This window comes from Alexandromys fortis, unplaced genomic scaffold (assembly GCF_014885135.2).
Source record: "Alexandromys fortis isolate MF-2015 unplaced genomic scaffold, M_Fortis_MF-2015_v1.1 scaffold_27, whole genome shotgun sequence".
NCBI lineage: Eukaryota > Metazoa > Chordata > Mammalia > Rodentia > Cricetidae > Alexandromys > Alexandromys fortis.
This window is the reverse complement of record NW_026067952.1, coordinates 13,692,344-13,718,456: the sequence shown is the minus strand read 5'-3', so window position 1 is coordinate 13,718,456 and position 26,113 is coordinate 13,692,344. Positions and strand designations below refer to the sequence as shown.

Genomic DNA, 26,113 nt, shown 5'->3' with positions numbered 1-26,113 from the left:
CCTGTGCCTTGTAGTTTGACAGTTACCCATGTGAAAGGAGAATGACTCCTGTTTTTGCAGAACTTACAGAAAACACATTCAAAGAGAGTAAGAGCTCTGGTTCTTTGTTCTAATTTTTATTTTGACTTTTTTATGTAATATTTCATCAATTCTTTGAGAATAGCACGAATGTCTTTTGATTGCATTTACCCTCTCCCTACCCCTCCTTTTCTTTCCTCCTGGATCTACCTCCCTTGCCCCTCCAGCATCATGCTCTCTTTTCTTACCTTTTTCTTTTTCAGTAGGGCCTCCAAATCCAGTATATGCTTCATATATACATGGATTCAGGGCCATCCACTGGAGTGTGGTTGACTCACTGTTCCCCAGAAGCCTTCAGTTGTCAACAGTTCCTCAGGGAGGGGTGGGGGCTCGTGAGCCCCTCTCCCATGCACACTAGAGTGTTGACTGGCTTGATCTTGTATGAGCACCCACAGCTGCTGGGAGGTCCTGAGTGCAGGGGTCCTGCCATGTTCAGAAGGATCTACTTCATTCTGGTCCTCCCTGACCTCTGGCTTTAACAGTCTCTTCTGCCCCTTCTTCTGCCATGGTCTCTTGTACAGGGGGAGGGTGATATGGATGTCCAATGTGTGGCTGAGCACATAGGACTGATTCTCTGCACTCGGCCAAGTGTGAGTTCCTGCATTAACTACTGTCTGTTACACAAAGAAGCTTCTCTGGTGAAGTCGAGAGCTGTGCTATGTATGGGTATAGAGATGCAAATGCAGGGCTCAGCTTGATATTATGTCCATTTATCAAATGGTAGGTTCATTCTTGGAGTCTGTGAGTTCCCTCTCCATGGGCTCATGGCCAGATTTCCAGTACAGTACACACATTCCCTACTGTGGAGTCAACCTTAAATCCAACCAGAAATCAGCTGGCTACCTCCATACTATTCCCGCCACTACTGCACCCATGTGCACAACTGACCACACCAGTCACTGTAGTCTGCAGGACTCACAGCAGCCTGCATAGCACCTTCAGGATTTGGAAAGCTAACCTACAAGAAGGAAGCTTCCTGATTGGTACCAGCTTGATTTTCTCCATTCCTTTGACCACTTTGTGTTGTGTCTTCAGCAGTAGGATCTTAGCATTAAGTTCTGGTGGCCAAGCAAGAGCAGTAACCATAATCTTTATTATTTGGGAGTTTCTGGGACACCACTGACCTGACCAACTACTTGAAGTATTCTGCATGTGGCATTGGACTTTTTCATTTGGCAACTTATGGCTTCTGGGAGGAACAGTGTCCTTTGTGTAGGGTAACTCCATCTTTTCTGCATGCTAGAGTTACAGTTGCGTGCATCCCTTGTGTAGGGTAACTCCAGCTCTTCTGCATGCTAGAGTTACAGATGTGTGCATTCTTTGTGTAGGGTAATTCCAGCTCTTCTGCGTGCTACAGTTACAGATGTGTGCATTCTTCGATTCAGCAATTCAACTTCTTAGGATTTACTTTTTCAGATATTTTGTCCACACAAGAAATGATTGTTTCCCTTTAATCCCAGCACTTGGGAGGCAGAGGCAGGCTGATCTCTGTGAGTTCGAGACCAGCCTGATCTACAAGAGCTAGTGCCAGGACAGGCTCCAAAACCACAGAGAAACCCTGTCTCGAAAAACCAAAAAAAAAAAAAAAAAAGATTGTTTCCTGGATTTTTCACAGTGGACTATCAGAAACAGCTATCTATTGTTTCTTTATTTCTTTCTTTCTTTATTTATTTATTATGTATACAATGTTCTGTCTGTGTGTATGCCTGAAGGCCAGAAGAGGGCACCAGACCTCACTACAGATGGTTATGAGCCACCATGTGGTTGCTGGGAATTGAACTCAGGACCTTTGGAAGAGCAGGCAATGCTCTTAACCACTAAGCCATCTCTCCAGCCCCTATTGTTTTATTTGTTGCTTGAGACAGGTCTTACTATGGAGCCCAGCCTGGCCTCAAGCCCATAATCCTCCTGCCTCAGCTGGGTAAATTCAGGAATTACAGTTGTGCACTGCCACATCCAGCAACACAAGTGCACCTGTAGCAGAGATTAAATAAGTTATGATGTATCTGTACAGTGGGATATTATGCTGCTGTTCTATTTGTTGAGGATAAGAACTTCAAGATAGGTTGTAGTAAGAAAGAGCAAGATGCAAACCATTGTGTATTGCTGTGCATAATATCCCATTGTTAAAATATTAGGTTGAAAATGTAATAATGGAACTAGAGAGATGACCCAGGGCTTTAAGAGAACTGACTGTTCTTTGAGAGGACCTGGGCTCAATTCCTAGCCCCCATATGGGAGCTCACAATCATCAGTAGTAACTGCGGTCTCAGGGGATCCAATGCAGCCTCTGGCTGCTGCAGGCACTCCATGCATGTGATGCATAGATATACATGCAGGCCAAACATCCACACACTGAAAATAAAGATAGAAGGAAAAGATCTAATGATTTTTGTCTGTGGCCAAGAAAACTAGGTGGCTGGGGAATGGCTGGGAGCAACGTTTGTCTCTAAAAGGGCTTTTGAGAGGCTGGAGAGATGCTCTTCCAAAGGTCCTGAGTTCAATTCCCAGCAACCACATGGTGGCTCACAACCATCTGTAATGGGATCTGGTGCCCTCTTCTGGCCTGCATGCATAAAAGGACTTTTGAATACTAAATTTTAAACCTGAATCCTCTGGGTTTTTTTGTTTTGTTTTGTTTTTAATTCCCACACTGAGGTTATCAGGAGCTTGTGGTCTCTGTGCCCTCGTGGCTCTGATCTGGTCTCTCCTTTGTCTTTCCTAAAGACACATCCAGCCACCCATTCTGCCTTCTGAGTTTCCTGGCAGCAAATGAGCTTTTTCTTTTTCTTTAAAATATTTTTTTGCCCTTTTCCTCCTTGCATTCAGAATGTATTAAATCGATGGCTGAATGCAGTGTGCTATTCCACATCTTCACTCATAAGCACAAGTTTATTTTGCATAAACCATTTTTTTATTGATTCTTAGAATTGAAAAGTATTCCCAGCACCAGCTAAGGTATTTAGGCATGCAAGCCAGTACACAGTGAGTCCTGTGGCCCAGTGGCTCCCCTGTTGAGGCTGTGTGACACCAAGTGCCTGGCAGGCCTATTATATGCGTACCCTTTTGTGGTGCTGGGGATAGAACTCACAGTCTTGTACATGGCACCTGAGCCACCCGAAACAAGGCCATGTTATGAAGCACAGACTTGCCTCTCAAATGCTAGGCCTGCAGGCTGCCTGGAGCCCATGTTTCCCCTCCCCCCTTTTTACCTCTTTACCTGTTCATTTTCTTGTGTGCCTTTCATGTGTGTTTGTTTTGGTGCTGGGAATTGAGTCAGCCTTTGTTTGCTAACATATGCTGTTGCTGAGCTATCCCTCAGTCTGTACTTTGCATTAGGGTCCACTCTTGTGCCCCTGGTAAGCTCCCACTGTGTAACCATAAACTGTGCTTCACTTATTGACCTATTAGATTTTGGTATGAATTTGTTTAGATTAAAAATAACTACACTGGCCTGGCCGGGCGGTGGTGGCACATGCCTTTAATCCCAGCACTCAGGAGACAGAAGCAGGCGAATCTCTGTGAGTTCGAGGCCAGCCTGGTCTACAAGAGCTAGCAGGACAAGCTCTAAAGCTACAGAGAAACACTGTTTTGAAAAACAAAACAAAACAAAACAAAACAAACAACAACAAAAAAAGCTACGCTGGCTTTCCCTGTATGTATGTATTTAATCATACCTCTCAATGGAACCTGGACTTGTCCCATTCTTTTTTATTTTTTTCATATTTTTTTCAAGACAGGGTTTCTCTGTGTGGCCCTGGCTATCCTGGAACTAACTCTGTAGACCAGGCTGGCCTTGTACTCACAGAGATCCACCTGTTTCTGCCTCCTGAGTGCTGGGATGAAAGGTGTGTGCCACCACCGCCCGGAGAGTTGTCCCCACTCTCTTGCTATCACAGTGTCACCACAGATAACCCCGGAGAGACACTTGTCTGTGGGATAAATCCTTAGGATTGTTATGCAAAAAGGTCTGTGCATTGAAAGGGTGGAAACAATTTTATTACATTTTATTTATCTCTCTCTGTGTGTATGCATGTATGGACAAGTCTTAGAGTGTGTTGAGGTCAAAGGACAGCATGTCAGAATTCTCTCCTTCTACCATGTGGATCCTGGGGACTGAACTTAGACCCTTAGGTTTGGTGGCAGCCATCTTGCTGGCCCCTGTACATTTAAAATTTTGATCATTTCAAGTTCCTGTCCTTAGGGATTTAATAGTTCATAGGATATAAGGCCACCCAGCCTTTATTTTTTTTTTTTTTTTAAAAAGACTTCTAGTGAGGGCTGGAGAGATGGCTCAGTGGTTAAGAACACTTAGTGCTCTTCCAGCAGAGTGGAGTTCAGTTCTAGCACCCCTGTAAGGAGACTCAGAGCCATCTCTGACTACAGCTTCAGGGGATCTTGCATCCTCTTTTGGCCTCCATGGGCATCTGCACTAGTGCACGTCCCCACACAGAGCACATATATGCATAATTTAAAAAAATCTTAAAAAAACACCCACAAGGGGGCTGGAGATATGGCTCAGTGGTTAAGAGCATTGCCTACTCTTCCAAAGGTCCTGAGTTCAATTCCCGGCAACCACATGGTGGCTCACAACCATCTGTAAAGAGGTCTGGTGCCCTCTTCCGGCCTGCAGACATGCACACAGACAGAATATTGTATACATAATAAATAAATAAATATTAAAAAAAAAACACCCACAAAACAAAGCTATGATATTTCATGCTTGTAATCCTAGCACTTGGAAATGGAGGCAGGAGGATTAGGAGATAAGGTTGAGCCTCTTTCTCTTAAAAAAGAAAAGAAAAGAAGAAAAGTAAGGTAAAAGCTTCCGGAGTTTCTACTTATGGTATAAAGTCAAATATTGATTGAGGGTGGATAAGAATCAATATTAGTGGACTGGAGTTGTTTACTACTGAAGCTGCTTAAGGTCCCATGAGGAGAAATACTCAGTGTACTAAAATGCTTAAATGCGGCCATCAGAAGCTTTGCAAGTGAGGGTGGCTGCTGTACCCACTGCTGTCAGGCAGCCCTGATGATAGCTGCACCATGCTCACTGCTTTTGTTTTTTCCCTAGGACCTTAGCATCCTGAGCCATTTGGATTCACAGTCCTCAAGGCTAAGCTGTCAGAGTTCATCATGTCCAAGTTAAAAAGCTCAGAGTCAGTCCGGGTGGTGGTTCGCTGTCGACCCATGAATGGCAAAGAAAAGGCCGCATCCTTCGACAAAGTGGTAGATGTGGATGTGAAGCTGGGGCAGGTGTCTGTGAAGAACCCCAAAGGCACATCCCATGAGATGCCCAAGACCTTCACCTTCGATGCCGTCTATGATTGGAATGCCAAGCAATTTGAACTCTATGACGAGACGTTCCGGCCACTTGTGGACTCTGTCCTACAGGGTTTCAATGGCACAATTTTTGCCTACGGACAAACGGGAACTGGGAAAACCTATACCATGGAGGGAGTCCGTGGTGACCCTGAGAAAAGAGGGGTCATCCCCAACTCATTTGATCACATCTTCACCCACATCTCTCGATCGCAGAATCAGCAGTACCTGGTCAGGGCTTCTTACTTAGAGATCTATCAGGAAGAGATCCGAGACTTGCTCTCAAAGGATCAGACCAAAAGGCTGGAGCTCAAAGAAAGGCCCGATACGGGCGTGTACGTGAAGGATCTGTCTTCCTTTGTCACCAAAAGTGTGAAGGAGATAGAGCACGTGATGAATGTGGGGAACCAGAACCGATCTGTCGGTGCCACCAACATGAACGAGCACAGCTCACGGTCACATGCAATCTTTGTCATCACGATCGAATGCAGCGAGGTGGGCCTAGATGGTGAAAACCACATCCGGGTAGGAAAACTGAACCTTGTAGACCTTGCTGGCAGTGAGCGGCAAGCCAAGACTGGCGCTCAAGGGGAAAGACTGAAGGAAGCAACCAAAATCAACCTGTCCCTTTCAGCCTTGGGTAATGTTATCTCTGCCCTGGTAGATGGCAAAAGCACCCATATTCCATATAGAGACTCAAAACTGACTAGGCTTCTCCAGGACTCCCTTGGTGGCAATGCCAAAACTGTGATGGTAGCCAATGTGGGGCCTGCCTCTTACAATGTAGAAGAGACCCTGACCACTCTGAGATATGCCAATCGTGCCAAAAACATTAAGAACAAGCCAAGGGTCAATGAGGACCCAAAGGATGCTCTGCTTCGAGAATTCCAGGAAGAAATTGCTCGGCTCAAGGCCCAGCTGGAAAAACGTTCCATTGGCAGGAGGAAGAGGCGAGAGAAGCGGAGGGAAGGTGGTGGCAGTGGTGGGGGTGGGGAAGAGGAGGAGGAGGAGGGAGAAGAGGGTGAGGAGGAAGGGGATGATAAGGATGATTACTGGCGGGAACAGCAAGAAAAACTGGAGATTGAGAAGCGGGCCATTGTAGAGGATCACAGCTTGGTTGCAGAGGAGAAGATGAGGCTGCTGAAGGAGAAAGAAAAAAAGATGGAGGACCTGCGACGGGAGAAGGATGCTGCTGAGATGCTGGGGGCCAAAATCAAGGTACTGTGCCCTTCCTAGGCCCCTTCCCTTTCAGTGCCATTTCTTTGATCAGAAGAATTATACAGTGGGGGCTGGCATGGTGACAAACACCAAACACCTTTAATCCCAGTATCCAGGAGGCAGAGGCAGGTGGATCGCTTGTGAGGCCTATATAGTAAGTTCTAGGACAGCCAGAGCTACAGAGTGAGACCTTGTTTTTCCATACACCTAAAATAAAATTCAAAACCAAACTGCATTCATGACAGTTGTCATGTATGTGCATTGTATGAAGAACCGCGATAAAACTAATATGAACCGTGATAAAACTAATACCCAGGCATCCTCGCTTCCAGTGAAGAATAGGACAGCCCTCTTTTCTTATCTCTCTTTTTTGCTTTGAGAAAGTAGGTATCATTTTGATTATTTGATGTTTCTGTTTGTATTTTTGAATCAGTGTCTTGATGTATATATAATATATATCATATATATTATATAATATATACAGTATAGGATTACAGGTGCACACCACTTTGCGCAGCATTTCTTTTTTCTTTTTTAGTTTTTTGAGACAGGGTTTCTCTGTAGCTTTTGAGCCTGTCCTGAAATTTGCTCTGTAGATCAGGCTGGCCTCAAACTCACAGAGATCTGCCTGCCTCTGCTTCCCGAGTGCTGGGATTAAAGGTGTGTGCCACCACTACCCAGCATTTCTTTTTTAAAGGCAGGGTCTCACATAGTGCAGGTTGGCCTTGAACTTGATCGTAGCCGAGAATGAACACAGGCATGTGCCATCATGGGACAAACACGCTCCCAGTTGGACCACGGCCTCGGTGTCCATTTCCTTAGATGCTCCTGTGTTCGCCCCTCCAAACCAATGATGCTGTTGCCTTGCTTTTGTCTCCTGTAGCATCTGTCTACTTTCGCATGGGCATTTACTTAAGGTGTTATCACGTTTGCTTTTATTTACCAGCGATCGTCCCTAAGAACCCGGACTGAAGCCTCTAGTCATGTCCATTACTGTTACAGTTCTGAATATTCTGTGACATTCCATTCCCCTCGGATGGGCCGTCCCTGTGTTCTGCTGTGACCATTCTTGCGCCTGACTCCAGGAGACTTGCTGGCACCCTTAGATTCTAGAGTGAATCTTTTTTTTCTTTTCGTTTTTTGAGTCAGGGTGTCTCTGTGGAGCCCTGGCTGTCCTGGAACTCGCTCTATAGACCAGGCTGGTGGAGAACTCAGAGTTCCGCCTGCCTCTGCCTCCTAGTGCTGGGATTAAAGGCGTGTGCCACCATGGCCAGGATCTAGAGGGAAGCTTTTGAAGCACCCACTTTACTCCTCATCCTACCCATAGTGGTGATTATCAGACTAACTTTTGTATAGTAGTGAGGTAGAACAGTGTCTTTGTGGGATGTTAGCCCGGCACCCTGTTGTTTACTGCTGCTTAGTTCTGCCCCCCCCCCCCCCCCCCCCCCGCCAGTTTCCCTGTGCTGTTCTCTTCATTGGGGGGGCAATAGCCCTATTGCTGATGTGCTGACACCTGCTCTGCGTTTCCTCAGATGCTGGACAGCACTCTAGAGTATGGAGAGTCCTCAGCTCCTCTTTAATCTAGTACAGTGCACTGTTTCCTTGGGTGCCCGGACTAGGACTGCCCATGGGTTCTTTCTTACTGAACTTATACAAATTTTAATTTCTTCTCTAAAATATATCCATGTTCTCTCCATCCCCTCCCCTCCAGCCTTTCTGCAATGTGGTCTCACTGTGTAGCTCTGGCTCTGGAGTTCACTATGTAGAACAAGCTGACCTTAAACTCACAGAAATCTGTCTCTGCCTCATGAGTGCTGAGATTAAAGGTGTCTCATCACCATGCATCTTATCCCAGCTAAAGTTTCATTTCTTTCTTTTCCTTTTTTTTTTTTTTTTTTTTTTTGATTTTTCAGACTGGTTTTGAACTCAGAGATCCGCCTACCTCTGCCTCCTAAGTGCTGGGATTAAAGACGTGTGCCACCACTGACCAACTAACTAAAGTTTCTTAAGAGCAAGGCAGAGGAGGTTTTGGTTTCTGGGTTTTCGTTCCCCTGGCTTAACTTCATCTACACGCTGACGCCTCTCAGTCTGTACAGCTGCCTTCTGGCACCCAGGCTCCATGGCCTTCTGTTGACCAGTGCCATCAGAACAGCCTTCCACCTTCCTTACCTCAGTGAAGCTAGACTCCTAGGAGTTGTCCTCGCATGCTCTTCCTCCCTCTCTTTTTGTGATCTCCTCAGTCCCAAGGCTTCTTGCTTTTACCTCATCAGGGCCTTTGCAACTTAGCTACCACCATACACACACATAAACACACCATTCCACACCACACCACACCACACCACACCACACCACACCACACCATACCACACCACACCATTATTAGTGCCTTTGAAACCAAGCTACTGCTACACACACACACACACTCACACACTCACACACTCTCTCACACTCACACAATGTATAGTAGCCTCTTGCCTGCACTCCATCAGCATGCCCTCTTCCAGAAATTTCTCCTGCTATGGGGTGTAATCTTAAAACCCAGTTTGCCTGTGCACATGTACTCCTGAGGCTTTCAGGATCAAACAGGGATTTTTTTTAACAGGGTTCTGAGGCTTTTGCTTTAACCTCTACTGGTTTTGTCAACTTCCTTATTCTACCCTTGCAAACAAAAGCCTTTTTTATTCTTAGGAAATTCTTACTTCAGCTTTTTGTGTAGCTGTCCCTTCAGACAGGAAGCTGTCTCCAACTTCCCCCAAAGCCTGACTCCTCTTCTGTTCCCTCTCCCTCTAGCTTCTCAGAGTTTCCTCACAGTAACATCCCATGCCATCTGCTTAAAGCCTGCTTATTTGTCTGTGTCCCTCGGCGGGCTCTGGGCCTTATGGTCCTCACTGACAGAAACATCTCTAGTCTATAGCGCACCAGATAGATTTAGTGTGTCTAGAGTGGGATTAGTGTTCTGGATAAACAACCGATAAAGGACTTGTTTAAAAAACAAAGAAACAAACTAACAAACTCTGAAAGCCATATCTCAAACAGCCAGACCTTCAGTGTCATCAGAATGAAGTCCCATCCTGTTCTGGACAGCTTGCACGTATTTTTCCCCAGAGTAGTTTTTATTTATTTGGGAGAGTGGTTTTTTTTTTTTCAGTATCTCAATATGTAGCCCAGATTGGCCTGTAATTTGTAATCCTCCAGCCTTAGCCTCCTGAATGTTGGGACCGTAGGGACACACTGTCATGCTTAGTCAAGAGAGTATCCTTCCAGTCTTCCTGTGAGGGGATATGTTGTTCCGGGGGAGACCACAGGATGGATTTTACTTTATTTCTCATTCAGGCCATGGAGAGTAAGCTGCTTGTTGGAGGAAAAAATATAGTAGATCATACAAATGAACAACAGAAGATCTTGGAGCAGAAGCGCCAGGAAATCGCAGAGCAGGTAACTTTGCGTTCTTACGTGGGGAGGAAGGCGTGGACTGACGTGATTGAGGCCACAGAGCTGACACCTGTGGTATGAGAGCAGCTTCAGAGGGAGCGGAGAGAAGCTGGCAGCCCCCTGCTAGCCGGAGACCGACTGGGAGCATCCAGACCCATACTGTGTAGACAGGTCGCTAGGGCAAGCTGATGAATTTTGTGGTATCGCTCAGAAACGTCGAGAAAGAGAAATCCAGCAGCAAATGGAAAGTCGAGACGAGGAGACGTTGGAACTAAAAGAGACTTACACCTCGTTGCAGCAGGAGGTAGACATCAAGACCAAAAAGCTCAAAAAGGTAGGAAGTGCCGGGGACCCTGAGGGAGGGTGCACCTTCTTTGCACAGCCTTTCCTCACCTGTGTCCCCCTGGCTCCAGCTCTTTTCCAAGCTCCAGGCTGTGAAGGCTGAGATCCACGACCTGCAAGAAGAACACATCAAGGAGCGCCAGGAGCTGGAGCAGACGCAGAATGAGCTCACCAGGGAGCTTAAGCTCAAGTGAGTAGCTGTCAGCAGGGTCCTGCCATCCCCTGGGTCCAAGAAGACCCGTCCCAAGACAGCCCACCTGCTTCTTGCCAGCTCAGCCTCTGCCACCCACTGCCTGCTGATGCTCCTGCCAAAGTCACTTTTCATTTCAGTCTGTGAGGTCACCACGTGCTCTTCCCATTCTCTCACCCTTATCTTTGGCTTCTTTCAGATTCTCTGGTCTCACCTGTCACTCAAGAGAGAATCTTTAATTACCTTTTTTCTGATTGGCCAAATGAATACCTTCATACTCATCAACCAGAGCACTATAAGAACTATTGTTCTCTTGAAGTCTGAGCATCTTCTTTTTGAGATGGAGTCTCATGTAGCTCAGTCTGGTCTCAAATTTGCTGTGTAGCTAAGGATGGCCTTGAACTCCTGGTGGTATGTGCTATCATGCCTACTCTATGTGGTGTTGGAGATCAAACCTAAGGCATCATACAAGCATTCTGCCAACTGCGCTGCTTCCCCAGGCCCCTGAGCAATGTATTTTTTAATGCTTTGTAGGTGATAAAGTATAGCAGCATGTCTGTCATCTGAGCACTTGGAAGGTTGAGGCATGAGGCTCACAAACCCAACCCAGACTGTACAGTGAGAGCTTGTCTTAAAAACAAACAATAGCCAGGCTGTAGTGACACATGCCTTTATCCCAGCACTTGGGAGGCAAGCACAACTCTGTGAGTTCAAGGCCAGCCTGGTCTACAGAGCTAGTTCCAGGACAGGCTCCAAAGCTACACAGAGAAACTCTGCCTTGAAAACCCAAAACACAAGAACAACCAAACAACAACAATGAAAAATCAGTGCTGAGATGATGTTAGTATTTCAACCAATCAATAAGCCATCTTTGGATTTTTTTTTTTTCTGAGACAAGTTCTCATGGTGTAGTCCTGGCTGACCTGGAACTCACTAGGCAGACCAAGCTGGCACTGAACTCACAGAGCTCTGCCTACTTCTGCCTCTGCATCCTGAGTACTGAGATTAAAGGAATGTTCTTGTTCTTTTTTTTTTTTTTTTGGTTTGATATTTATTTATTTTTTGGTTTTATGTCTCTACCACAGTTTCCTCTACCTCTTTTCCTCCTCCTCATCTCTTCAGAAAAGGCCAGCCTTCCCATGGATATCAGGCAACCAAGGAATATCAAGTTGCACTGAGCCTAGGCACCTCCTCTCCTATTAAGGCTGGATGAGACAGCCCAGTAGGAGAAAAGGGTCCCAACAGCAAGCAGTAGAATCAGAGCCAGTCCCTGCCCCTACTGTCAGGAATCCCACAAGAAGGCTAAGCTACACAACCATAACATATATGCAGGTTCCCTGGTTGTTTGTCCAGTCTCTGTGAGCCCCTGTGAGCTCAGGTTAGTTGAGTTTGTGGGTTTACTTGTGGTGTCCTTGACTCCTCTGCCTCCTACAATCCTTCTTTCCTCCTCTTCCTTGGGATTCTCTGAGTTCCGTCTGAGTTTGGCTGTGGGTCTCTGCAGCTGTGTCCGCAGTTGCTGGGTGCAGCCTCTCTGCTGACCACTGGGCTGGGCACCAGTCTGTGAGTACCGCAGAATATTGTTAGGAGTCATTTCCTTGGCTGTTTTTTCCCCAGTTGTGTTTGGTTCTATCCTAGGTCTCTGGCTATCCTACCTTTGGGTCCTGGCCCTCCAGCAAGTGTCAGGGGTGAGCTCCCTCCCATGGTATGGTTCTTAAGCTGGACCAGCCATTGGTTGGCTACTCCCACAGTTTCTGTGCTGCCTTTACTGAAGCACATATTGTAGGCAGGACAAATTGTAGGTCAAGGGCTTTGTTTTTGTGGCTGGTTGATATCTCAGTCCCTCCACTGGAAGTCTTTCCTGGTTACAGGAGATGGCTGGTTCAGGCTCCATAGCCCCCATTGCTAGGAGTCTTAGTGAGGGTCACTCTTACGGATGCACTGTGTTTCCAGATCTTCCCAGAGATGCCCCTCATTCCAGTTGTGTGTCTCAGTACTCTCTCTTTCCATCCCCCCCCCACAGACCCCTCCCCTAAAGCGATTTTCAAACAGGTTCTTTTACTGGTCAAGTTTTAAATTTGGAAAGGAGTCCTTAAACTTCAATGTGTGTAAGGGGACTGGAGAGATGGCTCAGTGGTTAAGAGCACTTGCTGCTCCTACAGAAGACCTGGGTTCAGTTCCCAATACCTATATGGTGGTTTACAACCATCTATAACTCCAGTTCCAGGATATCTGACAGCCTCATCTGTCTTCTGTGGGCACTACAGTGGTGCCCAGACATATAATTCAGGCAAAATATTCTATACATATAAAATAACCTAAAAAATTCAATGTGTGTGGGGCTGCTAAGATGAACACAGGTAGAGGTGCCTGCTGTGTAACCCTGGTGACTGAGTTTGATCCTTAGGAAGCACATAAAGGTAGGAGAGAATTTTTTCCATGAAGTTGTTCTCTGACCTCCACACATGCACTGCAGCACTAGCACACACGCATGTGCACACACACGCACCCACACATGCATGCAAACATGCACACACACATATACACACACATGTACACACACACACACACTGTAACAGTCCTCTTTGTAGTCAGGTAGAAAAAAGATCAGATTCAATGCAATCCCCATCAAAATCCCATCAAAATTCTTCACAGATCTGGAGAAGACAATAATCAACTTTATATGGAAAAATAAAAAACCCAGGATAGCCAAAACAATCTTATACAATAAAGGAACGTCTGGAGGCATTACCATCCCTGACTTCAAACTCTATTACAGAGCTACAGTATTAAAAACAGCTTGGTATTGGCATAAAAACAGAGAAGTCGACCAATGGAACCGTATAGAAGACCCTGACTTTAATCCACAAACCTATGAGCAACTGATTTTCGATAAAGGAGCTAAAACTATACAATGGAAAAAAGAGAGCATCTTCAACAAATTGTGCTGGCAAAACTGGATTTCAATCTGTACAAAAATGAAAATAGATCCATGTCTGTCACCATGCACAAAACTCAAGTCCAAGTGGATTAAAGACCTCAATATCAGTCTGAACACACTGAACCTGATAGGAGAGAAAGTGGGAACTACACTACAACAAGTGGGCACAGGAGACCGCTTCCTACGTATAACATCAGCAGCACAGACAGTAAGGGCCTCATTGAATAAATGGGACCTCATGAGACTGAGAAGCTTCTGTAAAGCAAAGGACACTGTCGCTAAGACAGAAAGGCAACCCACTGACTGGGAGAAGATCTTCACCAACCCCGCAACTGACAAAGGTCTGATCTCCAAAATATATAAAGAACTTAAGAAACTAGACTGTAAAAGGCTAATCAACCCAATTATAAAATGGGGCACTGAGCTGAACAGAGATCTCTCAACAGAAGAAGTTCAAATGGCCAAAAGACACCTAAGGTCATGCTCAACTTCCTTAGCGATCAGGGAAATGCAAATCAAGACAACTTTAAGATACCATCTTACACCTGTCAGAATGGCTAAAATCAAAAACACCAATGATAGCCTATGCTGGAGAGGTTGTGGAGAAAGGGGTACACTTATCCATTGCTGGTGGGAATGCAAACTTGTACAACCACTCTGGAAAGCAGTGTGGCGGTTTCTCAGAAAATTTGGGATCAACCTACCCATGGACCCAGCAATACCACTCTTGGGAATATACCCAAGAGAGGCCTTATCATGCAACAAAAATATATGCTCTACTATGTTCATAGCAGCATTGTTTGTAATAGCCAGAACCTGGAAACAACCTAGATGCCCCTCAATTGAAGAATGGATGAAGAAAGTATGGAATATATACATATTAGAGTACTACTCAGCAGTAAAAAACAAGGACTTCTTGAAGTTTGCAGGCAAATGGATGGAAATAGAAAACACTATCCTGAGTGAGGTAAGCCAGACCCAAAAAGAGGAACATGGGATGTTCTCACTCATATTTGGTTTCTAGCCATAAATAAAGGACATTGAGCCTACAATTCGGGTTCTTAGAGAAGCTAAAGAAGAAGGAGAACCCAAAGAAAAACATATAGGCATCCTCCTGAATATTAACCTTCATCAGGCGATGAAAGGAGACAGAGACAGAGACCCACATTGGAGCACCGGACTGAAATCTCAAGGTCCAAATCAGGAGCAGAAGGAGAGCGAACATGAGCAAGGAACTCAGGACCGCGAGGGGTGCACCCACACACTGAGACAATGGAGATGCTCTATCGGGAACTCACCAAGGCCAGCTGACCTGGGTCTGAAAAAGCCTGGGTTAAAACCGGTCTCACTGAACATAGCGGACAATGAGGACTACTGAGACATCAAGAACAGTGGCAATGGGTCTTTGATCCTACTGCATGTAGTGGCTTTGTGGGAGCCTAGGCAGTTTGGATGCTCACCTTACGAGACCTGGATGGAGGAGGGTTTTCCTCGGACTTCCCACGGGACGGAGAGCCCTGATTGCTCTTTGGGCTGAAGAGGGAGGGGGAACGGATTGGGGGAGGGGGAGGGAAAGGGGAGGCGGAGGTGGGGAAGAGACTGAAATATTTAATAAATAAATAAAGAAAGAAAGAAAGAAAAAAAAAAAAAAGAAAAAAAAAGAAAAAAGATCAGAACAAGAACTGTATTAATAGAGCCGGGCGGTGGTGGCGCACGCCTTTAATCCTGGCACTTGGGAGGCAGAGGCAGGCGGATCTCTGTGAATTCGAGGCCAGCCTGGTCTACAATAGCTAGTTTCTTCTGTCCTGTATTCAGCACTGCAGAAGGCCCACTTACAGATACTTTGGGAAACAAATGTTTGCCCTAGCATGGCTTCTGTGTCACCCCCCCCCACACACACACTGTCCACTCACATCCTTACTCTGCCTGGGTAGGAGTGTCCTTTCCATATTCCTGACACAGATCACAATTACAATTAGCACCTGCTGATGCTGTACTGTTACCTGTTACCTCTTTTATCAGGTAAGGACCAGGTGTCTTTCATGTTTGTGTCTTAACTGTGTAGGGTTTAATGTTTGCTGAGTGTCTTTGACTCTTACTCTTATTTTTTTTTAAATTTATTTGTTATGTACACAATATTCTGTCAGTGTGTGTGCCTGCAGGCCAGAAGAGGGCACCAGACCCCATTACAGATGGTTGTGAGCCACCATGTGGTTGCCGGGAATTGAACTCAGGACCTTTGGAAGAGCAGGCAGTGCTCTTAACCGCTGAGCCATCTCTCCAGCCCCTCTTACTCTTATTTTGTTGTTGTTTTTGGAGAAAGGATCTCACTCTAGTCCAGAATGGCATCATATACTCAAGGGACCCTCCTGCCTCAGCTTTCCAGGTAGCTGACTATAGGTCTGTGCCTTTGCTTAGTTCTGTGTGCATTCTTTATGTGTATTTATCTATGTGTATTCTTACAGGCATCTTATTATAGAAAACTTTATCCCCTTGGAAGAGAAGAATAAAATTATGAATAGGTCCTTCTTTGATGATGAAGAAGACCACTGGAAATTACACCCTCTCACCAGACTGGGGTGAGTCACTGCTGACCTGAAGCAGACTTGCTGGTGGGAAAACAAAAGAATGTTGCATGATGGGACCGGGCTACTGGGATGTGGGGAGAATGCATTGAAACTTGGAACCTGCCTGCCTAATTCTGTGGGAGCTACAGGCCCAGGAGGTACAAACTGGGTTCAATCATGATATTAGAACAACAGTTAGTTACAGTTTCCCATGACCTCCAATCTTCCTTTTCCCTGTCGGCTGAGGTGTGCTAGGACAGAAGGGTTATTTTGTATGTCAGTCTACACCTGGAGCATGACCATGCTGGAGATGTGGAGCTGTCTGTCAAGGAAGCAGGGATAACAGTGCTGGGAGCTATGCTTATCTGCTGTCTGAGAACAAGACAGTGGCTGGGGTCCCTTTCAGGGCAAAGGAGGCCTGATCATCTGAATCAGTTGGCACCTCAAGCAAAAAAGCTAAGAAGTTAGCACATGGCTTCTGTCAGCCTTAGTCCCAGAAGTTCGTGCTTTCAGTTCTCTCTGGCTTGGAGTACTTCTCAGAGTACTCTCTGAGTGCTTATCCCGTTGGCCTGGTCCTGGCCTGTGGGGCATATTCCAGCAGGGCCTTAACCACTATCATCTGCTTTCAGGAGCCAGCAGATGATGAAGCGGCCCGTCTCTGCTGTGGGATACAAGAGACCCCTGAGCCAGCATGCACGGATGTCCATGATGATTCGGCCAGAACCCCGATACAGGGTGAGAAGACTGTAGTTGGTTTTTTACTCTTTGCTCTTTTCTTTTTCTATCTTTTTTTTGGTTTTTGAGATGGGGTTTCTCTGTGTAACAGTCCTAGATGTCCTGGAACTAGCTTGTAGACCAGGCTGGCCTTGAACTCACAAGATCTGCCTACCTCTGCCTCCCAAGTGCTGGGACTAAATGCATGTGCCACCACTTCTTGGCTGAGGTTTCTGTCTTGCCTGATTGCTACACCTGTTTAGTCCCAAATAAACACACAGAGGCCTACATTAATTATAAACTGATCAGCCTATTAGGTCAGGCTTCTTATTAACTCTTATAACTTATATTAGCCCATAATACTTGTCTGTGTTAGCCATGTGGCTTGGTATCTTTTTTGGTGAGGCAGTCACATCTTGCTTGCTCTGTGTCTGGCTTCTGTGTCTGAGTGATGACTGCAGACTGAAACTTCCCTCTTCTCATTGCCCCACCTCTACTTGCTGTCCGGTCACCCCATTTATACTTCTTGCCTGGCTACTGGCCAATCAGTGTTTGTTTAAAATACAAGTGACAGGGTACAGACCATTGTCCCACAGCAACCACTGCCCAACTTGCTCTTTGCTTTTTGGGGGGCCTACCTCTCAGTTTCCAAATAAATCACACAGAATCTTATTCTTTCTTAGCATGGCTTATTTCTAGCCAGCTTTTCTTAAATTTCTGGGCTTTTATCTTTATCCTTTCTTTACTTCTTACTCCGTGGCTTGCTATGTAGCTAGGTGTCTGGCCCCTCAAGTCCTCCTCCTTCTCTTGCTCCTTGATCTTCTCTTCCCAGATTTCTCCTCCTATTTATTCTTTCTGTCTACCAGAGAGAATAACCTTTTTTCTGCCTCGCTATTGGCTGTTCAGTTCTTTATTAGACCAATCAGTGTTTTAGACAGGCAAAGTAACACAGCTTCACAGAGTTGAACAAATGCAACACATCTTTGCATCATTAAATAAATGTTCCACAGCATAGATTAATGTAACACATCTAATTTATATTCTTCAACAGAAGACTGTTCGTGGATTTTTTAAAAATTGTTTAAATGACAGTGTTTTTTACATATGTGCATGTGTGTTTGTGGGGATCGGGAGGCATGCACACGCATGCTGCAGCAAGTGTCGGATGACAGTTTGTGGAAGCTGCTTCTCTTCTTCCACCATGTGAGTCCCAGGGATCAAACTCAACAAGTAATTAACAAGGGAACCAGATCTGAACAATGGTATAGACAGATTAAGTCTAACACGCATCTGTGAAACACTTAGCTCACTCTCCGCACCCCCTTATATAATTCAAAACATGCATTATTTTAAGTACACATCGGATGTTGTGTTTACACCAAAGCATGTCCTAGTTACCTTTGTCAACTCGACACAGCTTGGAGTCGTCTGAGAGGGAAGCTTTGATTGAAGAACTGTGTAGATCAGATTGGCCTGTGGGCATGTCTGTGGGTGTTATCCTCATTGTTAACTGATGCAGGAGACTCAGCCCACTGTGGTTGGCATTATCCCTAGGTAGGTGTCCCTGGGCTATATAAAAAAGCTAGCCAGGTTGGGGGCTGGAGAGATGGCTCAGCAGTTAAGAGCATTGCCTGCTCTTCCAAAGGTCCTGAGTTCAATTCCCAGCAACCACATGGTGGCTCACAACCATCTGTAATGAGATCTGATGCCCTCTTCTGGCCTGCAGGAGTACATGTAGACAAAATATTGTATAATAAATAAATAAATATTTAAAAAAAAAAAGCTAGCCAGATATGAGGCAGTGTACTCCCTCACTGTTAATGTGTCCTGGCCAGTTAATGCCTTATGGAACAGCGAGCAGGCCTGCTTTCCTCAATGGTGGACTAGAATCGTGAAGGGTAATATCAAATTCTTTCCTCTCCAGGTTGTTTTCGGTCATTGCGTTGGTCACACAATAGAAACGAAACTAGGACACATGTTCACATGAGGACTTGCATACCATGAATCGTCATTGCAGCTTTGTTCAATATTCAAAAGCCAGAACCAATCAAATGTTCATCGAGTGATGAATATACATGAGTTGTGGTATTTACATGTGTAGACACATGCAACACTATCATTTTAGGCCAGTCCCTCCTCCCCCAAGACAAGGTTTCTCTGTGTAACAGCTCTAGCTGTCCTGGAACTCCCTCTGAGACCAGGCTGGCCTTGAACTCATAGAGATCCTAGGCAGGCTCCTTTTAAACATTTTTTTCTGTCACATTTATTTGTATGTGTTTGGATGCATGTGTGTCATGGTACATGTCTGCCGATCAGAGGACAACTTGGTGGGAGTCAATTCTTTCTACTCTGTGGGCTCCAAGGACTAAACTCCGGACATCAGGCTTGGTGGCAAGCACCTTTAGTTGCTGAGCTGTCTCGCCAGCCCTCCTGGGAGGCTTTTAATGGCAAGTAGCTTGCAGTTTTGATCTCAGAGATTGTCTGGCTTCCTTGTCCTTGCTGATGGCTGCTGTGCTTCTGCTGCAGGCGGAGAACATCATGCTCTTGGAGTTGGACATGCCCAGCCGGACGACCAGAGATTACGAGGGCCCAGCCATTTCCCCCAAAGTCCAGGCTGCCCTAGATGCAGCTCTGCAGGATGAAGATGAGATACAGGTGGATGCATCATCCTTTGAAAGCACTGCAAACAGAAAACCCAAGGCCAGGTGAGTGGCTTCTAGTGATCCGTGTCTGAAAGCATGTGTGAGCCAGGTGTGACAGTGAATACTTAATCCCGGCCCTCAGGAGGCCCTGCTCCCAGCCCGTGTTCATTTGGCCTGCAGTGCTGAGCATCCAAGCCCCCCTTTTAGGTTTTGTGCCTCTTCTGGAAGGTGGGTTGGCCAGGCCCAACAGGTCATGCTGGTCTAGTCTAGTGGGTTTATAGTTCAAAGAATCCTGGTTTTCGGGCCTTTGAGGAAAGGCCCCCTTCAGATCTGCATGCTGGTTAGTAACGGCCATGTCCATTTGACTTTTGCAGGCCCAAGAGTGGCAGGAAGTCAGGATCCTCCTCTTCCTCCTCAGGAAACCCTGCATCTCAGTTTTACCCACAGTCTCGGGGGCTGGTTCCTAAGTAACCCAGCACCCCCTCCCAGGGTGGGAACAGCATTGTCTTCTGAGAGAAGAGCGAGCACGAAACTGCAGAGATGACTTGAGCCTAAACGCAGAACCGTTCCCCTGAGGAGAAGAGATAGCCTTTTTGCAGATTAAGCGACTCATTCTGCCTGAACATGCTGGTCCTGATTTGGCACTCAGCTCCTCTGGGACGTGTCCTTGAATTAGCATCTCAGAAATGCATGGGTAAGGTGAAGTGCAAAGTCCAAGTGGACAGCAAGAGAATGACCACAGCCTTGCTTTCCTTCTTCCTCCCGTTCCCACCCTCCCTTCCTCTCCTCTCTTCTAGCCTCTTCCTCACACCAGGATCCCTTCTTGTTACACAATATGGCGTCGAGGCCTCCTTAGGACCGTATGTGAGGAGTCTTGGAGTAAAATGACAGTGGAGCTGGGAAGTGACAGCCCTAGAACTGCAATAGGTGCCTGCTTTTGTCAGGTGAAATGAGAGATCTCACTTGGAACCAAGTCCTAGGATGGCACAACCAGCGAGCCAGCTCCCAGGCCCCTCAGAAGGAGTAGATCTGCCTGTGGAATCTGTTGAACGGGGCAATGGCTTCCAGTTCCTGCTCCAGAAGGACTTGGTGTTGGAAGCAATAGAAAAGACATTCCCTTTGCCTCCTGGGAGAGTTTGGGGAAATAGCTTTTTTAAAACCTCAAAACCATGACCATCCTGTTAAAGACCTAAGTCTATAAACCAGTGCCATGTCCATCTGCCATGTCACTTTACTCTTCCTTTGTCACCGTCTTCCTCCAAGTCCACATGCTGAGTGGGCTCGTGTTGACCCTCCTTCAGAGTGCGCCTACAGAGTGTGCTTCGAGGTGGGTCTCTGTGGGAGGAGGGGTTGGCTCTGCCTTCTCTGATGGGACTGGAATTGGGGGCACTTCTGAATTGCCCAGTTGGGTCCATGCCGGTCACGGGGGCAGAATGAGTAGGCAGATGCAGAGCTGGAGGCAGGAGACTCAGCAGAGGGAAGGGAAGACAGAGACAGTAGCAAAGGGATCCTGTCTGCCTAGAGCAGAAGGCCCACTGACTGCTGGAGGTATGCTTCCCCTAGGTGCTGGCAAGAAGAGGCTCTGAGAGAGTAGACTCGGAGGAGAGTTCACACTTCCTGTTTACATAGATTAGTTCAGTGTGTAAGTTTTAGTTCTTCATATTCTGGCACCTCGAGCTTTATTTTGGTCATTAGGTGACAGTTACTCATCCCCCCTCCCCCCCAAGAGAAATGCGTGAGCGTGGAGGGCTGTGTGTGCACAGTGATGTCTGTGCTCTCATCATCTGTGAGCGAGACTGAAGACTTGTCAGTTTTAGAAATACTCCAGCGTGCAGCCTTTGCCTTCGTCTGTGGTAAAGGCCACTGGATGGCTAATCAGGCTAGAAGCACGCCCCCATGTGTGTCTGAGTCCATGATCCAAGCCTGAGGGGACGGTCTTGAGTCCGCAAGTCTGCCACACTGGTGCACCTTGCTGGCATGGTGCCTCAGGAAGATGGCAACTCAAGTGGGCCTTGGGATGCATTTTTAACTCAGCTGCTCAGTCCCCATATCATTTCTGGATCAGAACCTATGGGAAGGAGGAGCTAGCACGTGCAATGTCTTGACATTCTACAGAATGGAGATCCATTTATCCCCATGTTAGTGATCATTCTTTCTGAGCCTGGAGCCCTATTCAGCAGTTCCTAGGGTATAATGGAACCTGTCTTTATCTTTTCTTGGGCTCAAACCCTCCTCCTTATGTACTAAGAATTTGCCTGTTTGAATAGGAACCAAATGACGAGATGTGTGGTCTAAGGTGGCTGTCTGCTGGTGACACTGTCTCTCTTACCACATTTCCACACAGTTAGTCTGAATTCTGTAGGCTAAAAACATTCATGCAGCAAAGCAAAGGATTGGAAACTTCAGGTAATACCATACCTTAATACTGGTGTCTTGAAGTGGCTAATATGTTGGAGGTGGTGGTGGTTAAGTGATCTACAGAACTTTTCCAGAGAAACAAAAGAAGAAAGCCAGCTGACAGTCATGATTATTAAAGCAAGCTTTGCCCTGTCCCCAGCTGTGTTCCTACAGTGGTCTATGGAAACCAAGTAGAAGGGCCACCCATGTGGCAATGAAGCTGTCTCTTCCCGGGCAGTCTCTGGTGCTTCTCTTCTCTCAACATGGATCCGATATTGAAAAGAGTAGATGCTAAAATGTCTTGCTGCCCCCAGAATGCTGCTGCTTTGAGTTCTGAATTGAGCCAAGAGTAGAGAACATACCAGCTCTCTGAGGGACCAAAGCTTTATACTGATAGTTAGCTCGAATGTTCTGGGATGCTGGAAGGCCTTCATGCCTGCAGCAGCTGTTGTAGCCTAGAAGCAAGTCTTTAAAAGGATCTAAGAAGATCATCCGGGAGGTGTTTGCAGCTACGCATACAATCCCCACCAGACTCTCTTTCCCTCTCATCTGTAGAATGTATCTGGCTTCATATGACACAATTTCCAGACCCCTAGATTCAGAATCAGAGGCCACAAATCATAGGCATGAAGCACTTTCTTAAGACTGACCTGTGTTGAATTGCCCCCTGTCGGATGCCTGCATGCTGCTTAAACTGCTCCACCCACACTTCCATGACCCAGGGTGCCAGACTGTGGTACAGCTCAGGCGTGGGCCTGTCTGCCCTTCCTTATCGTATTAAGTCCTCCCTCACTGAATGTAGACTCTGCCAAGTTCCTGAGAAGCGTCGACTCCTTGCTAACATAGGCTATCCAGTTCTGCCTCACCTTTGCCTCTCGAGTTTGAGGAGCACTGTGAACACCTTGGACCATCCAGACACCATCATGGATGAAATGGGCTACTAATGTACTCTGAAAGCCATAAAGCAAAGCTCAGAGGGAGCTAGGGAAGATAGTCAGCCCCACAGTTATCATTCAAGTCTTGGTCTGGTACTTTGGGATTCTGGCACCTTCCTCTCTGTCTGTCTCTTGAATAAAAATGCTTCTGAGGTTATTTATGAAGGGAATGATGTGGGCAGGCAGAAGGCGGGGGCTTGATGGCTCTTTGGAGTTACTAATGATCTTGACCTTCTCTTAGGCTGTCTTTAGACAAAGGATATGCCAATACTTGGGACTTTTAAGTTTTACAATTGATATTTATTTGTATTATCTCTTTGTTTAGCGATGTAAAAGTGATTCTAAAATAAGATGTGTAATAAAAATCAATCAGATTTATTGTATCTACAGAAAGGTGTCCTTGTAATTGATTAGAGCCTTTTAAAGAGACTCGCCAGTAACTGACATGCGTGGTTTTCTCTCATGTCGAAGATGTTGTCGTTAGAGGAAAACATCAGCACTGAGTTGTAATACTGACATCCAAAACGTACAGCAATGAGAGTGACAGGTGGGGGTGTGGCTTAGTGGTAGAGTTCTTGCCTAACTTGTGCAAGGCCCTGTCTTTGATCCCCAACATCATCAAAGGGAGAGAAGAACAGAAGGAAAGAGACAAAAAAACGTGTGTCATGTTTTTGTGGCAGTTTCTAACCTGAAGTACTTGGGCCTGGGGCAAGAGGCATGAAAATTTTTAACTTGATATTTTGTTTTATAAAGTTGTTTTGAAGATATTATACATTATACAGTTTATTTTAAGACATACCCATGTCTCTTTTTTTAAAAAATGTCATGATGTTTATCATTAAGAAACCAAAATATCAAAATCGGGCCTCGTGTCTTGCAGATTCTCATATCCCAAGACATGCTGGGTGAACCTCAGCAGGTCGCACACTTCCTCCAGAGAAATGGGACCAACAGAAGGAACCTTGGCTTAGTTCCCCTTCTGTTGTGATAAAAGTCAATGGCCAGCACAACTTATAGAAGATTTTCCTTTGGCTTACAGTTTCAAAGGTGAGAGTTCGTCAGGAAGCTCAAAGATTAGTCTCAGCCACACATGGAAGCAGAGAGGAAGAAGTGGAAGTGGGCACGGCTGTAAATCTTAGAGCCCAGCCCCAGTGACATATTTCTTCCAGCCAAACTCCTCAAAGTTCCCAGAGTTCTAAAAGTTCCACAGCTGCCAGCTGGGGACCGTGAGCCTATGGGGGATGGTTCTCATTAAAACCCCCAAAACCCCAGACGTGGGATTCTTGAGCTGTGTTTGAATTGTAGCATTGACTTTGTTCTCTAGCTCAGTGAATATGAAGAATTCTGGATTTTCTTCTTCTCTGGATTGTGGAGCCCCTATCTACGAGTGGGGTGAAAATAGAGCGGAGCCCTTCTGAAGATTAGCAATACAGTGAAAGCAACCAGCACTGTGCGTGCTCCAGAGCCACACTCAACAGTGTGGCCAGTGCCACAATACGGCCATCTGCTCAGCAAGATGTGATGAGCAGTCTAGATCCCAGGAAACCAGGAGCCAGTACTGAGCAAACCAGCTTTATATTTGATATTAGCCAAAGGCTTAGAAACCACCTTTAGCAGACTCTAAAGAAAAGCAGCTAATCATTTAACAAGTATCAAGTACCTACTGTATACCAAGCCATCAAGTTTATATGACAAGATCTAACAAGTATCAAGTACCTACTGTATACCAAGTGGAACGCTAAGATGGTTCTTAGCAGATGGAAAAGGGGCAGTGCTTGTACTTCAAAGGGGAAGTGTTAACCAAAAGAATATAATAGAGGCTTTAATTCCAGCACTCAGGAGGGAGAAGCAGGTAGATCTCTGTGAGTTCAAGGCTAGCCTGGTCCACAGGGCGAGTTCCAGGATAGCCAGACCTTGTCTCAAAAACAAACCAACAAAAAACAAAATAACAACCACAAAAAAAACCAGAATTTTCATCAATTCCATGAAGTACATGGCAATATAAAGTACAATTAGTAATAGAGGGTGGGCTTCTGAAGAACCAGAGCGACAGCGGGGTCTAGAGTGCACAAGTGAGCAGGACGAGGGAAGAAGGAGAGAACTGGTGACCAGGCGGGAACAGCACTTGTGACAGCCTTGTGAAAGAAAGTTCTGTCGCACTGCTGGTGGTGCCGAGGCTCATGGGCAGTCCTGGCACGTGCTGAGCCAGCACTCTTCCACGAGCTGCCACCTCTCATCCCCTGCAGTCCTTCATCCTCACCAGAGGGAAGTATGCAGAACTCTTCAGAAAGGTTAAGCAGCATACAACCCTCAGAATACCAACATGAAGTTCACACGTGAGCTGGAGAGATGGCTCAGCAATCAAGAACACTGCTGCTCTTTCAGAGGTCCTTTGTTTGATGCCCACCACTCAAATGGTGGCTCAGAACTGTAACTCTAGTTCTGGGGGATCCAGTGCCCTCTTCTGGCCTCCACAGGCACTAGGCACACAGACATACATGTAGGCAAAATGCCTACTAACATAAATTAAAATATTCATACAGCACTAAGACAATGACTTGTTTATTCTTCTTCAAAAAATATACTCTAATTATATGTGGTATGCTTTTACTTCCAAACCTGTCCCATAAAGGAAACCCAAAGGCTGCCTTGACTTAGTAAGTATTCGTGGAGAATAGTCAGAATCCATTAACTAGGAATCAGGTACTTGAAGGGTGATATGAACTGTGTGTTCTTAAAATATATGAGAACTCTGAATTGGGCCAGGGACTGTTTCATGAAGTACCCAAGTGACTTGAATATTCATGCCAATTTAGTTGTATTTTCATCTTAGACATTATTTTAAAAAATTATTTGAGAAACTACTAAGTCTTGGAGACTGTTTTTAACTTCATACTGATCATTTAATCTTGGGGCCTCTGATTTTGGCAGGCCCTCTTAGACTAGCGTTACCGTCTGATTGAAGTTTACTCTAGAATTTAGTGTCCAAGAAGCATGTGGTGGTCACATCTGCCAGTGGAGTTGTTGGTGACATTTGTCAAGGACGTAACTGTAGCTCTTGCAGCTGCTGTCATTGCAGCCTTGGTTTTTATCACTGCGTTTGTGGTTAACCAGTCCCCGGTTGCTTCAGTTAGGCAAGCCGACTGGGGACTCGCTGGCGGGGTGGGCGTGTGCAGAGGCAGGTCTCTTGCTGCAGCTCTGGGGACTATGCAGCCCAACAGCACCCGGTGTGTACACACTGTGTGTTAGGGGTGGTGTTGCCCAGGACACAGGGAGAGCAAGTAAGATGTCCTGAGACCCTTCTGAGCAGGTGGGGGTATGTGTCAAAAATCATCGGC

General features: G+C 46.0%; 1 protein-coding gene across 1 annotated transcript in view; it reads left to right on the top strand.

Annotated features, from left to right (window-relative positions):
- Positions 1-25,332, top strand: part of Kif3b (kinesin family member 3B) — a 49,018-nt gene extending 23,686 nt beyond the window's left edge. The window contains exons 2-9 of the mRNA XM_050151113.1: positions 5,153-6,618; positions 9,952-10,053; positions 10,262-10,384; positions 10,464-10,582; positions 15,986-16,099; positions 16,717-16,822; positions 19,328-19,506; positions 19,818-25,332. Coding sequence (XP_050007070.1) covers positions 5,215-6,618; positions 9,952-10,053; positions 10,262-10,384; positions 10,464-10,582; positions 15,986-16,099; positions 16,717-16,822; positions 19,328-19,506; positions 19,818-19,914 — 2,244 coding nt within the window. The 5' untranslated portion in view covers positions 5,153-5,214 and the 3' untranslated portion in view covers positions 19,915-25,332. The remainder of the gene's footprint in view (positions 1-5,152; positions 6,619-9,951; positions 10,054-10,261; positions 10,385-10,463; positions 10,583-15,985; positions 16,100-16,716; positions 16,823-19,327; positions 19,507-19,817) is intronic.
- The last annotated feature ends 781 nt before the right edge of the window (positions 25,333-26,113 follow it).